This window comes from Antechinus flavipes, chromosome 1 (assembly GCF_016432865.1).
Source record: "Antechinus flavipes isolate AdamAnt ecotype Samford, QLD, Australia chromosome 1, AdamAnt_v2, whole genome shotgun sequence".
Taxonomy (NCBI): domain Eukaryota; kingdom Metazoa; phylum Chordata; class Mammalia; order Dasyuromorphia; family Dasyuridae; genus Antechinus; species Antechinus flavipes.
The window spans coordinates 692,277,387-692,293,311 of NC_067398.1; the positions used below are offsets into that span (position 1 = coordinate 692,277,387).

Consider the following 15,925-nt stretch of genomic DNA (forward strand, 5'->3'; position numbering starts at 1 on the left):
GTAATGGAATATTATTGTTCTGTAAGAAACGACCAGTAGGAGGATTTCAGAGAGTCTTAGAGAGACTTACATGAACTGATGCTGAGGGAAATGAGCAAAACCAGGAGATCATTGTACATGGCAACAAGATTATACAATGATCAATTCTGATGTTCATGGATCTCTTCAACAATGAGATGATTCAAACTATTTCCAATAATCTTGTGATGAAGAGAGCCATCCACACCCAGAGAGAGGACTGTGGGAACTGAGTGTGGACCACAACATAGCATTTTCACTCTTTTTGTTATTGTTCGCTTGCATTTTGTTTTATTTCTCATTTTTTTCCCTTTTTGATCTGATTTTTCTTGTGCAGCAAGATAACTGTATAAATAAATATACATATATTGGATTTAACAGGTATTTTAACATATTTAACATGTATTGGATCATCTGCCACCTAAAGGAGGAGATGGGGGGAAGGAGGGGAAAACATAGAACATAAGGTTTTGCAAAGGTCAATGTTGAAAAATTACCTATGCATATGTTTTGTAAATAAAAAGCTTTAATAAAAAAAAATTCAAAGCAAAAAAAAAAAAAAGAACTTTATTTTATCAGAGAATGGTAACTCAACAACTACTATTGAGTCTGACATCATGCTTCATATTGTAAAAGATATTGAAATGGGCACAGCTCAAGTCCCACCTTCTACAGGAAGCCTTTCCCAATTCCCCTTCATAATAGTATTTTCCCTCTGTTGATTATTTCCAATTTTTCCTGTATGTAGCTTGTTTGTACATAGTTGTTTATATGTCATCTCTTCCATTTAACTATGAGTTTCTTGAGAGCAAAGATTGCAAAATTTAATCAAACACATCAAATGAGTTTTGAAAAATTTAAAGACTGACATAGGAAAGCATGAATCTCAAGGTGAAAATTAATTTTAAGTGAGCTAAGTTCCATCTTATAAAAATAATTAATTTAATACTCTTCCTAGAAATGTTGCTAGAAAATATAATTTGACCCACGAATGTACATCTTTTGTTGGGCAGAAACAACAGTGAAAGCATTTTTAATTATTTTGATTTATTTGAACAATTTATTTGGCCTTATTAAGAACTAAATTTGCCATAGATAGTTATGGGAGGGGAGGGAAGGTGTATCATTTAAGTGACAATTTTATATGTGAAATCTATTTGAATTGGGGGAAGGTTGTATATAATTATATAGAATCAAACAATGTTCTAAACTCTCCAACTATACAAATAGCTAAAAAGATGCTTAACACCATTACAACCATCTAAAGCTGAAAGAGGTTTCAATTTAATTAATATAATTTGTATAATTATGAGTGAGAAATCATTTAACAGAAATCACATAACAAATTTAATGACAATAAATTTCTTGGGAAATGAATTAGGGCATTGGAAGGCTACTCCATTTGTCAAATCATGACTGAATCATAACTATAGGTTAACTAGGCAAAAATATACAAAAGCATTCTTTGGGAAGCAATTGATCATATGGAATTTACAAAAGAGAGTATTGAATATGTTTTGTTTTTTGTAAATTGTGTCCTACAGGTCTTTTTTTTCTTTTGGAGAATTTTTTATTAAGGACTTCCCAGCAAAATACTGAAAGAGAATTAGGAAACTACAATGTCCCAGAGGGCAAAGGAGGTGAGTTTCAAGGGACAGATAGGCAACACTGTCAAAGTTACAGACAGGTGGAGGAGGATAAAAAGTCAAACAAAATATTGTTGAATTTTGGAGAGGAACATAAATCTCTGAAACAAAAACTTCAGGGAAGTGACAGGAACGGAAATAACACAATTATATATTAAAAAGGGACAACAGGATGTAGAGGCAATGGAAAGAAGAGAAAATAAAATTAATAAAAGAATTGACATACGATCTCCACCATCATGGCGAAGTCTGACTGCATGAATACTCAGAAGCAAAATTTCACCCAAGAATGCTCCTATTGAATAGAATTTGTTCTCAATTTTGCAAACATTTTTAGCGTTGTAGTTTTGTAGGAAACAAATTGAAATATGCATACCTTTTGTATTTCTGAGAAAAAAAATGACATGTTGATCCATAAATTCTGTGGGAATAACATTATAAGACATTTGAAGATACATTTTGTCAACCATCTGCTTGACGAATTTCTGAAACACAGGAAACATGACATAGAAATATGTATATCGCTTGTACCATTCATAAAAAAAAAAAAGTGAGACAACTTCAGAGAGGCAATATTTTCTGGTGCCCAAACCCCAGCAACATGAGTAGTTCAAGCTATCAGGTTGACTGTGAATTCAAAGCCTGATCTTCCTGTTAGTTTATTAACTGGTTGCCTTCTAAAAGAAATTTTCCTGGCTGGTAGGAGGGAATGTTTTCCTAGGTCAACTCTGCCATCCTGGAGCAGATCCCCACTCATTCTGAGCCAATCTTGCCTGCAACAACATGTTCATAGAGTTTAATGGGTCTCAGAGGCCACTGGGTCCAATTTCTTGCTTTTACAAGATGGGGGAACTGAGACTCAATGGGGCATAAATCAATGTTTTCGAAAGTGACAGAAGGGGCAGCTTGATGGAGCAGTGGACAGAGCATCAGCCCTGGAGGAAGGAGAACCTGAGTTCAAATGTGACCTCAGATACTTGACCATTGCCTTGCACCCTCCAAAAAACATGAATCCTATTCTTCCCACCCTCGATTTACACACAAGAACCTTACCCAGTCACCTAGACTATAAAGGTCAAAGTCAGGATTTCTACACTTCCACCACACAGGCCTCCCCTAAAATGCTGTGGGCCTTCTTCAATTCTCCTTCCAAGAGGAGGGCCATGGAAGGCGATTTCTGATCTGGGATTAGATGTCACAGTCACTGGGATAAAGGCATCCTACTCGAGGGGGAAGATGCTGTTCAACAATGCTTAGGACTAAAGGAGGACATGAAAAATACTTTGCAAACTTAAAACATGAGGTAAATGCTAATACAAAGCTATTACTGGAGAGTGAGATATATTAAGAACATCCCAAATTAATAATTAAGTACTCTAAAAAGCTAAATAACATATGAAATCTTTAATGCTATTTAGATCACCCTTATTGTTATTAGAGAGGCAATATGGGATATAAGATAAAGGATTGCCCTAGAAGAAAGAAAGTCTTGGTTCAAGTTCCACCCCTGACCCCTAAATTGGCCCATCTGGCTGTGTGATCTTGAGCAAGTCACATAATCTCTCAGTGCCACAGACAATAAGACCCTAAGGTTGATAGAAGGGTGTTTTTTCTTTAGGAGTTCCCTTTACCAAGGAAATCACAAGTCCAGTAAACAAAAGCAAAATATTATTATTTTGTTCTTGTATCAGATTGTAAGCTTCTTGAGGGCAAGTACTTTTTTGCCTTCCTTTATATCCTCAGTGCTTGGACCAGAGATCAGCATACTTGTTGTTGTTCAGTCATCAGCTCTTCCAGCTATTTCTTGACAAAGATTCTAGAGTAGTTTGCTATTTCCTTATTTAATGGATTAAGGGAAATACAAAGTTTATGACTTGGCCAGAGTCTCACAGCTAATAATAAATGTCTGAAGTTGTACTTGAACTCAGGCCTTCCTGACTCCACACTCTATCCATTGTGTCTTCCAGCTGCATCTGTGCCGTCTGGCATATAGTGGGAGCTAAATAAATGTTTAATGACTATTTATTGGCTATTCTTCTTATCTTCATTAGTATAATTATTGCATTTTCATGAAACTTCATACACAGTGGATATAGGCCAGCATTCATTTTGATTTTACTTCTGTCCTCCCCCTCCACTGAAATCTTCCTCCCATCCAGCACTGTGGAGGGCCATGGAAGACAGGCAAGTTCTAGCTGGCCCTCCCAGGAGAGCAAGAACACACCCAGATACCAACGTTCACAGGAGGCACATCAACCTAAACTCAGACTTATCACTCAGTTGTCTAGATGGCAATGAATTGTTTATCCACGGCAACCCTCCCGGGCCAAGTTCTAGAGGAATCTCTTACCACGGAAGAGAACCCCCACTCCCAGAGCATCTTGCATCTTCCAACACTGCAGAAGCAATGCTGGCTTTCCAAAGGTTCCCCACCCACAGCTAGACAAAGGGGAAGGAAAAGTGGGAACGGGGGACTCACCTTGAGGGGGGGCTTTTCCGTTATTGTATCTTGGTCTGTAGTATTAGTCTGAAGTGTCGTGTCACTTACAGGGATTGACGGCCGGCCTGGAAAAACATCATGGAAATGAAGATTTGGTCATGAGAAAGTTGTTTTTCCACAATAACTACACAGAGATATTTTATCTGGTAAAGTTGTACATACAACAATTTTTTTAAAATTAAATGAATGAATCCTATTTTTTCCATTGATTTTCATCATGACTGTAAATTATAATATAATATCATGTAATAATATCATAATGCTTTTCTTTCATTTCTGAAGGATCTTCAGCCAGAGGAGCTGGTACTTCCCATTTGGACCTTGTGTTCTCTTGTTAATATCTTATTTCATTATTATTATCATCATCATCAATTATCAATGACATTCTGATTATTAATATTAGATTATTTCATAGTATTAGTTGTTCATAGCAAATGGGGTCTGGACTTGTGATTTCATCATTGGCATAGGGAACTCTCAGATAAGGAAACTCCCTCTCTTTGATGCAGGTGCATCAGTTACAGTATAGGGTTGCTAGGTGGCGCTATAGTACAAAGAGCCCTGAGCCTGGAGTTCAAATCCCACCTCAGACACTTACTAGCTGGGTGACCCTGGCCCAGTCACTTAACCCTGTTTGCTGCAGTTTCCTCATGTGTAAATTGAGCTGGAGAAGGAAATAGCAAACCACTCCAGTATGTTGCCAAGGAAGACTCAAATGGGGTATTGAAGAGTCAAACATAACTAAAAAGACTGAATTACAACAAAAAATGCTTAAAGCAGAGGGCCTTGATTGCCTCAGTGTGAATGTAAATAGGAATTCTTTATGTTTGGGCTGAGAGTCCCTTCCCAGATTGATTCCTTTTGCTTTTTAATTAAGTAAAAGGACATTTTGTGCTTTAGTTCTTATTTAACTTAAATCACTGAATGGGTGTTGCCTCAATCAAACTGAGACCTGTTGAAAACTGCTTAAAAAGGCCAAGGTTTCCCACTACATCCAGGGCCAAGTCCAGTCATCCTGATCTATATCTGGCCACTGGACCCCCCAGCTCTGGAGGGGAAAGTGAGGCAGCTGACCTTGCACAGCCACCCCTCACTTCAGTACAACTCACTTGCATGTTACAGCCTCACCTCCCTGATGTCATGGTCCTCTTTAGGAATGAAGGTCAAACAATCACAACGACAGAGGAAAATTAAGTGATCTGCCCAAAGACAAATAGCCAATAGGTTCCAGAAGCAGAATTTGAACTCTGGTCTTCCTATTCCAAAGCCAGCTAGTCATTACCAATAATGAATTGTAGATAACTCAAATCTTTTTTTTTTAATTTTTTTCACTTAACAGTATTTTATTTTTTCCAACTACACATAGAGTTTTCAACATTCACTTTTTTTTTCTTTTTTTTTTTTTTTTGCCGAGGCAATTGGGGTTAAGCGACTTGCCCAGGGTCACCCACCTAAGAAGTGCTAAGTGTCTGAAGTCACATTTGAATTCAGGTCCTCCTGACTTCAGGGCTGGTGCTCTTATCTACTGCACCACCTAGCTGCCCCTCAACATTGATTTTCATAATATTTTCAAGTTTCAAATGTTTCTCCTTCCTTTCCCAAGATAACAAGCAATATGATATAGGTTATACATGTACAATCATGCTAAATATATTTCCACATTAGTCCATGTTGTGAAAAAGGAATCACAGCAAAAGGGAAAAGCCACCAAAAAGAAAAAAAAAGATAACAAAAGTGAAAATAATATGTTTTGCTCTGCATTCATCTCCATAGTTCTTTCTCTGGATGTAGACAGCATTTTCTTTTGAAGTCTTTTGAAACTATCTTAGACTACTGCATTGCTGGGAAGAGCTAAGTCATTCCCAGTTAATCATCTGCACAGTTTTGCTGTTAGTGTGTATAATGTTCTCTTGGGAATACTCACTTCATTCAGCATCAATTCACTTTAACTCTCTCCAGGTTTTTCTGAAATCTACCTGCTTATCACTTCTTATAGAACAATTCTATCTATTCCATTATATTCATATACTACAACTTGTTCAGCCATTCTCCAACTGATGAACACTTTCTCAATTTTTCAATTATTTGCCACCACAGGAAGAGCTGCTATAAACATTTCTGTATATATGGATCCTTTTTTCCTTTTTATGATCTTTTGGGGATGTAAACCCAGTAGTAGTATTGCTGGACCAAAGGGTTTGCCCAGTTTTATAGCCCTTTGGGCATGATTCTAAATTGCTCTCCAGAATGGCTGGATCAGTTCACAACTCCATCAACAATGCATCTGTGTTCCAATTTTCTCAATCTTCTCCATTATTTATCATTTTCCTTTTCTGTCATATTAGCCAATCTGATAGGTGTGAAATGGTACATCAGAGTTGTTTTGATTTGCATTTCTTTAATCAATAGTGATTCAGAGTATTTTTTTCATATAACCATAGATAACTTTAATTTCTTTATCTGAAAATTCTTTGTTCGTATTTTTTGACCATCTATCAATTGGGGAATAATTTAAGTCCCCCTTAAGAAGGGGTTCAATGAAACCAGCTCTAACCAGGAACTAGCAGCTGATTGTTAAATGTTCAGTGTGAGCTTTTAAAACTCGGAAATTGGCAAATGCTACCAGGGATTTATTTGTTGTTACGTTGATTGTTTAGATTTAAGAAAATGTAGATTAAACCCAAAATATAATCCATAATTTCTACTTTTGAATGGTCACTATAATCACAGAGTGTTTGTGGAAATCTAAGGTCAATAGGCTCAACTGGTTAGGTACCAGGATCTAATGAGATTGAAGACACTGTTTCCTTCTCTCTCCAGAGCAGTTAAATGATTTGGGATGAGATAAACGAAGGAACAAGAGCTACAAAGCTAATCCAGTCCAATAGAATTCCATCAAATACAGTTCTAATTCCAGTGAGCCCAGTAGATGGCACTTGTAACAAGAAGGACTGAACAAAAGAACAGACATGGACAAATCCAAATACACTGTATTCGCCATTTCTAGAGAAACAACTCAGTCCCATCACGCACCCTCTCTTGCTCCTTTTCTTGTATCAAAGGAAGAGTTATCTCCTCTCTTCCTGTTATGGCCAATCCCTCCCTATTCTTTGCCCTTTATGAACTGCTATCTAGAAGCTGCTTAGGTTTCCTTGAGCCTCGGTTTCCTCATTTGTAAAAATGAAACTAATCCTGCTCATACTACATACATCATGTATTCTGTGCACTTTAAATATGAGATGATCGTTGATAGCATTTTTTCTTGCTATTTCAGTGACTTTTGAGTTTTAGTCTTTATCTTCCTGGATGAATGCAAACATGTCAAGGAATCCCTAAGCCCTGCCTCTCCCCCCCAAAAAAAAAAAAGTGTTCTTCCCTTCATTTTCAACCCATCCAGCTATTTTCTTATTTCTTCCAACCATTTACAGCCAAACTGTGGGGAAGAGAGGTCTACTCCTGATGTCTCAACTTCATCTTTTTTAATTCCTCCCTATTTTTTCCTTTCCCTCTTGCCTTTCTCTTCCCCTTCCCCCACCTCTTCTGGGTGAGGCTCTTAGTTCTGCTATTTTCTACCTGTGTGACTTAGGAAAAATCCTTCAATTTCTCTGGCCCTAAATTTCCTTCTCTATAAAATAAATTCTATAAATCTAGTTGCTTAGTGCATGTCTAAGTAAGTAAGTGAGCCAGTGCAGAATTTGAAAGTTGCAAGGGATCTTCCCAGTCATCTAAAACAATCCAAAGCAAAAAGGGACTCCCCACCATGACATCTCTCTGTGCCTCAGTTTGCCCATTTGGCCCTGATGGCCTTGAAGATCTTCCAGCTCTAAATCTATGACCTTGTGAAGATCTCCACCCAAGGCCTTCTCCTCCCACTTGTTGGTCATGGAGTCAACCCAACATCAAATGCTAATTCACCTCTTTACAACTTCCAACCTCGGCTCCTGGGCCGGACAGAACAAGGTGACGATCCATCACCTATTTGAATAGTTATGTCTCCTCTAGCACTCCAGTATCTTTTTTCCAGGCTAAGTATCCCCCTTTTCCTTCAACTTCGAAATTCACAACATATACAAAGAGAAATCTATAGCCCCAATCCCTGCCTTCTAAGCTCCTCTCCTTTATCTCCCATGTTCAACTAGTTACCAAGTCCTAGTCATTCTGCTTCTCAGTGTCTCTTGCATTCGGGCCATCACCACCCACCTTCTTCATCAGGACAGACACCTAATAGTCCTTTTTGCCTCTGCTAGGGACCTTTCTGCCCCACTTTTCCCCAGTCTTATTCCCCGGCACTGATCTATCCAAGTCCCTTTCCTTCTCAAAATTCTTCAGTAGCTCTCTAGTGCTTTACTGAGCAAAGATCACCTCAGTCACCATCTGATGTAACCTGTATATGAAGAAGACAGATCCCTCTAAGGCGTCCGTGATGATGGCAGTCAGACCCACCCTCCTGTCTATTCTATTTGGGGAGAGTTCTTTGTACTTCCCACTTAGTTCTGTGTTCTGGAAATGAACAGATTTCAGAACACTTCTTCGAAAATACCAACAGTCCTTGCGAATGCTGTTATGGATTCAAACCCCAGATCTTCTGACCTTTCAACTGAACATGCCGGGTTCCTTCAGCTGATCTTCATGTAACATGATCTCTGATCTCCTCACCACCTTGGGTTATCTGCCTCATTCCACCTTGGCAATACCCTGCCTAAAATGGGGTGGCTAAGATTAAATATGAGGCTGCAGACATGCTCTGACCCCCAGAGAGGATGTAATAATCATTCCTCTTTTCCTAGATGCTATGTCTCAATCTAACCAAACTGTTCTGCTCTCTGTCCCAAGAACACACCTTTTCTACATTTCCCCATCTCCATTCCTTTACTTAATCTGCCCCAAATTCATGAAAGACTTTCCCCTCCTACCCTCTACCTGCTGGGGAACACTTATTTATCTTCTAAACACCAATTCAAATACTCCTGGAAGCCCTCCATGATTTCCATCAGTCAATAACAACCTTCCCTCCCTAGGACTCCTAATATACTTTAGTGACACATTACATTTTTAAAAAATTATAGTTATTACCTCACACCTATCAGATTGGCTTATATGACAGGAAAGGAAAATGATAAATGTTGGAGAAAATATGAGAAAATTGGAACACCAATGCATTATTGGTAGAACCAATCATTCTGGAGAGCAAAACTCTATAAAAACTGAGCACAGCCTTTGATCCAACAATATCACTTCTAGGCCTAAATTCCAAAGGGCTCATAAAAAAGGAAAAGAACCCACCTACACTAAATTGTTTACAACAACTCTCTTTGTGGTAGCAAAGAATTAGAAACCAAGAAAATGCTCATTAATTGGGGAATGACTGAACAAATTATGATATATGAATGGAAGAGAATTGTTCTATAAGAAGTGATGAGCAGGTAGAGTTCAAAAAAAACTTTACATAATTTACTTGAACTCAGGCTGAGTGAAGTAAGTGGAATCAGGAGAACACTGTACACAGTAACAGCAACACTGTGCAGATAATCAACTTTGAGACACTTAGCTCTTCTCAGCAATACAATGATCCAAGATAATTCCAAAAGTCTTGTGATGGAAAAGGCCATCCACATCCGGAGAAAGAATTATGGAGTCTGAATGCAAATCAAAATATATTTTCACATTTTTTGTTTTGTTTTTCTTTCTTGTGGTTTTTCCATTTTGTTTTGATGGTTCTTTCATGGCATGACTATGTGGAAATAGGTTTAAGATGATTGTACAATATAACCTATATTAGAGAAAAGGAGAAAAAGTTGGAAATTAAGACTTTATAAAAGTAAATGTTGAATTTTCAGATGAGCGATTTGGAAATATGCCAAAAAAGAACTATCAAACTGTGGGCAGCAGTATCTCACCTGGGCCTATATCCCAAAGAAATTCTAAAGGAGGGAAAGGGACCCACATGTGCAAAAATGTTTGTGGCAGCCCTTTTTATAATGGCTAGAAACTGGAAAGTGAGTGGATGCCCATCTGTCAGAGAATGGATAAATTAGTTAAGGTAGATTGAATGTTATTCAATATTGTTGCTCTGTAAGAAACAATCAGCAGGATGATTTCAGAGAGGCCTGGAGAGACTGACATGAACTTATCCTGAGTGAAATGAGCAGAGCCAGGAGATCATTACACAGAATAACAAGATGTTTATGTAATAATCAATTGTGATGATCTTGGCTCTTTTCACAATAAGGTGATTTAGGACAATTCCAATAGACTTGGGATGAAGAGAGCCATCTGTACCCAGAGAGAGAATCATGGGGACTAAATATGGACCACAACATAGTATTTTTACCTTTTTTGTTGTTTGCCTGCAATTTTTACTTATTTTTTTTCTTTTTTGATCTGATTTTTCTTGTGCATGATAAGTTCTTTAGAATAATTGCATGTGTTGAACATATATTGGATTACTTGCTTTTCAGGGGAAGAGGGGAGGGAAAGAGAGGGAGAAAAATTTGGTTTTGCAAGGATGAATGTTGCATATATTTTGAAAATAAAAAGTTACTGTTGAAAAAAAGTAAATGTTGAAAACTAAAAATAAATATCTTAAAACCACACATACATAAAATTATACTTATCTGTCCATGTGTCATGTTGTCTTAATGGACTGAAATATCCTTGAGGACAGGCAGCACATTTCACCTAATTTTCATATCTCCCACAGGCTAATCAGTGCTCTGCACCCAGTTGGAAATGATTCTCATGTTTTTGAAAAGGCATTAATAAAAATTGAAAGATAGCATCACATAGTCGGTAAAGAATTGACCTCTTCAATTAGGAAAATCTGAATTCAAATCTGCCTTCAAAGCCTTCCAGGCAAGTGACCTCACCTCTCAGTGCTCAACAGATCCCTACTACTCTTTATAGTAAAGAAGCCATCAACAAATCTTGGAGAAGTGAGCTTCCTCACCTGAGAGTTTTCTAGATCAATGAAATCCCACATCTGGTACCTAACCATATCAGTGAGTTGTAATGGTGGGAGAGAGGTAGAAGAGCTGGGTATCAATGAGTCAAGTCAGTGCTCTTTCAGGAGAAAGCACATACAAATAGTATCATTATCATCACTGGATTAAAATCACTTCTAGGAAATTCTCTAGCAGAAAGAACACCTCTAGGTTATTGGACAATGGTCTAATGCCTCGGTATATAAGACAACTCTCGATCGGGCTGTGTTGTAATTATAACCCATACCAAATTGCTTGTCATTTTAAGAAGAGGGAAGAGAAGAAGGGAGGAAGGGAGAAAGAAAAATTTGGTACTCAATATTCTGTAATAATGAAAGCTAATAGTAGATTCACCTTTTTTTTTGCTTGTTGTGTATTTTATTTAATATGTTATTTTTCCTGTATAAAACTTTTTTTACATTAGTTTTTAAAACTTTGAGTTCCAGATCGTCTCCCTTCCTCCCCAACCCTCACCCCTCATAAGAAGGTACAGATAAAGTTATGAAAAACATCTTGTTTATTTGTTTTCTTTCTCATGGGGTTTTCCTTTCTTGTCTGATTTTTTTCTCGCACAACATGATAAATATGGAAATACGTTTTAAAAAGATTTCACATATCTAACTTATATCAGATTGCTTGCTCTCTTGGGGAGAGGGAAGGAAAGGGAAGGAGAGAAAAAAAAATTTGCAACTCAAAATCTTACAAAAATTAATGTTGAAAACTATCTCTACATGTTTTTGGAAAAATAAAATACTATTGAGGAAAAAATGAATGTGAAAAATTTCATTCCATGAAGTTGGAAATAAAAATACTATTTTAAAAACCCAACATACATGGAATCTTGTGGGGAGTGGGAAGGATATATGTTTTAGAGGAGATACTGACCTGAATAGTTAGAGAGAGTTCCCTCATTTCCTTCTCTATAATCTCCTTCCCTAAGGTTTGCAGAACACTGTATGGGTGTAATCGAATATTCACAAAAACCCTGGGAAGAGATGCTGCTATTATCCCCATTTTACAGATGAAGTGACTGAGATTCAAAAAGGTTAAGTAATCTGCCCAGGGTCACACAACTAGTGTCTGAGGCAGGATTTGAACTCGGGTCTTCTGGACTACTACATTCAACCTTAGATAAAACTTCCCCTTTCCTGTGTCAGAATGCCCGCATACCATGCCCCTTTTTCAATACATTCAGCATTTCCATGGGAGAGAGATATAGTAAGGAAAAGCCAGAAAAGCAAGGTCACTTTGTATAAAAGGGCTTTGATTTAGAATGTTTAGAACTCAGGAGATCAGGTGTGACCCAGACAAAGATCCTTCTCCAGGTGCCTACATTCTTATTTACTCCTAGGGCACTACACCTGCACTTCTGTCCAAGGCTGTTATTTGGGAAGGCTGGCTCATTAAATCTTCCTCCTCTTCTTCCTCTTCAGATACTGGAACATCTATGTAGCACAAATGAAAAGAAAAGAAACATTTTCAAACAAGAGCACGGAGTGGCTAAAATTGTTCTTTTCCTTAGCTTTTTCTTACCCATCCCTTTTGTTATGGACCCTTTGGGGCAGTCCCATTGAGACCTATAGACAACCCCTCAGATAGTCAACAGACATTTACAGAGTACTCACCGGACACCAGGCCTTATACTAAGCACTCAGAGTTCACAACAGTCCTTACTCTCAAAAACAGGAGAGAGAACAAAGAACTATGAACAAACGAGATCTAAACAGGGTAAATGAGTGGTGGTCTCTGAGGGAAGGCTCTAGAATTAAGGGGGATCAGAAAAAGTGGGATTTGAGCTCAGCCTTGAGATGGGATGGGAAATGTCTGAAAACAGTGTCTGGTGCAAGCAAAGTAAAACTAGTGATACTAGATCACACAGTAGATGGAGGGGAATAAGGTGTAAGACTGGAAAGATAGGAGGGACTAGGTTCTAAAGAGCTTTAAAAGCCAAACAAAGGAGCAGCTGGGTGATACAGTGGATAAAGCACCAGCTCTGGAGTGAGTCTGAGTTCAAATTTGATCTCCGACCCTTAACACTAACTGTGTGACCCTGGACAAGTCATTTAATTGATTGTGCTCCCCCCAAAATTTAGCTGGACAAAGGATTTTGATCCTGGAGGTAATACCAGGGAGCCCCCGGAGTGTATCACGGCAGGGAGGGGAACTTTATGAATAATTTTGATTAATGGAGAATGATCAGGATGGGGAGAGATTTGAGATGAAAAGACCAATCAGAGGCTACATTAGTCCAGACATGAGGTAATAATAAGGGGCCTGTTTTAGGGTGACAGTAATGTCAGAGGAAAGAGAGATGTCTTAACTGTAGAATGTACAGAAGTTGGCGATAAACTGGATAATGAGTAGGGAACAGCAATGAGGGGTTATCCTGACACCTAAGTTTCAAGCCTGAGGACTGGGAAGTAATGAGGTGATACCTTTGGTAGCAACAAGAAATTGAAGAGAAAAAAAGGTTTGGAAGGCAAGATAATGGGGTCAGTTTGGGAAATATTGAGTTTAAGAAGTCTATGGGACATCCAATTATTGACCAGCAGGATGATTTCCGAGAGACCTGGAGAGACTTACATGAACTGATAGTGAGTGAAATGAACAGAACCAGGAGATCATTATATACCTCAACAACAATACTATATGATGATCAATTCTTTTTTTTTTAATTTTTATTTAATAATTACTTTATATTGACACTCGTTTCTGTTCTGATTTTTTTTCCCTCCCTCCCTCCACCCCCTCCCCTAGATGGCAAGCCGTCCTTTATATGTTGGATATGTTGCAGTATATCCTAGATACAATATATGTTTGCAGAACCGAACAGTTCTCTTGTTGCATAGGGAGAATTGGATTCAGAAGGTATAAATAACCCGGGAAGAAAAACTAAAATGCAGATAGTTCACATTTGTTTCCCAGCGTTCGTTCTTTGGGTGTAGCTGCTTATGTCCGTCATTTATCAATTGAAACTTAGTTAGGTCTCTTTGTCAAAGAAATCCACTTCCATCAAAATATGTCCTCATACAATATCGTTGTTGAAGTGTATAATGATCTCCTGGTTCTGCTCATTTCACTTAGCATCAGTTCATGTAAGTCTCGCCAGTCCTCTCTGTATTCATCCTGCTGGTCATTTCTTACAGAACAATAATATTCCATAACATTCATATACCACAATTTACCCAGCCATTCTCCAGTTGATGGGCATCCATTCATTTTCCAGTTTCTGGCCACTACAAACAGGGCTGCTACAAATCTTTTGGCACATACAGGTCCCTTTCCCTTCTTTAGTATTTCTTTGGGATATAAGCCCAATAGAAACACTGCTGGATCAAAGGGTATGCACAATTTGATAATTTTTTGGGCATAATTCCAGATTGCTCTCCAGAATGGCTGGATTCGTTCACAACTCCACCAACAATGCATTAGTGTCCCAGTTTTCCCGCATCCCCTCCAACATTCATCATTATTTTTTCCTGTCATCTTAGCCAATCTGACAGGTGTGTAGCAGTATCTCAGAGTTGTCTTAATTTGCATTTCTCTGATCAATAATGATTTGGAACACTCTTTCATATGAGTGGTAATAGTTTCAATTTCATCCTCTGAAAATTGTCTGTTCATATCCTTTGACCATTTATCAATTGGAGAATGGCTTGATTTCTTATAAATTTGAGTCAGTTCTCTATATATTTTGGAAATGAGGCCTTTATCAGAACCTTTAACTGTGAAAATGTTTTCCCAGTTTGTTGCTTCCCTTCTAATCTTGTTTGCATTAGTTTTATTTGTACAGAGGCTTTTTAATTTGATGTAATCAAAATTTTCTATTTTGTGATCAGTAATGGTCTCTAGTTCATCTTTGGTCACAAATTTCTTTCTCCTCCACAAGTCTGAGAGATAAACTATTCTATGTTCCTCTAATTTATTTATAATCTTGTTCTCTATGCCTAGGTCATGGACCCATTTTGATCTTATCTTGGTATATGGTGTTAAGTGTGGGTCCATGCCTAATTTCTGCCATACTAATTTCCAATTATATGATGATCAATTCTGATGGACATGGCCCTCTTCAAAATGAGATGAACCAAATCACAGTTCCAATAGAGCAGTAATGAACTGAACCAACTACACCCAGTGAAAGAACTGAGAGATGACTATGAACCACTACATAGAATTCCCAATCCCTCTATTTTTGTCTACCTGCATTTTTGATTTCCTTCACAGGCTAATTGTACACTATTTCAGAGTCCGATTCTTTTTGTACAGCAAAATAGCTGTTTGGACATGTATACAAATATTGTATTAACATCTACTTTAACATATTTAACGTGTATGGGACTACCTGCCATCTGGGGGAAGGGATGGGGGAAAGGAGGGGAAAAATTGGAAGAAAAGGTTTTGCAATGGTCAATGTTGAAAAATTACCCATGCATATATCTTTGTAAATAAAAAGCTATAATTTAAAATTTAATTAATTAATTTTTAAAAAGAAGTCTAGAGGATATCCATTTGAACATGCTAAATAGGCAGCTGGAAATGTAAAGCTAGAGGCCAGCTGTATAAATAGATCTTCAAATCATCTGCATACAGATGACATATGAATCCATGGGAGCTGATGAGGTCACCAAATGATAAGTACTGAAGGAAAGAGAAAAGGGGACCTGGGGGGGCCACTCCCAGATAAAAGACAAGATTTGGGTGAAGATCCAACAAAGGAGACTGAGACAGAGAGAGAGGGTGAGAGCCAGGAGAGAGGAAATGCCCCCCAAACCTAGAATATA

General features: G+C 37.9%; 1 protein-coding gene across 1 annotated transcript in view; it reads right to left on the reverse strand.

Annotated features, from left to right (window-relative positions):
- Positions 1-15,925, reverse strand: part of DNAH10 (dynein axonemal heavy chain 10) — a 154,239-nt gene that overhangs the window by 134,071 nt on the left and 4,243 nt on the right. The window contains exons 2-5 of the mRNA XM_051975908.1: positions 12,506-12,589; positions 4,098-4,229; positions 2,759-2,846; positions 2,041-2,243 (exon numbers count right to left, since the gene is read on the reverse strand). Coding sequence (XP_051831868.1) covers positions 2,041-2,243; positions 2,759-2,846; positions 4,098-4,229; positions 12,506-12,589 — 507 coding nt within the window. The remainder of the gene's footprint in view (positions 1-2,040; positions 2,244-2,758; positions 2,847-4,097; positions 4,230-12,505; positions 12,590-15,925) is intronic.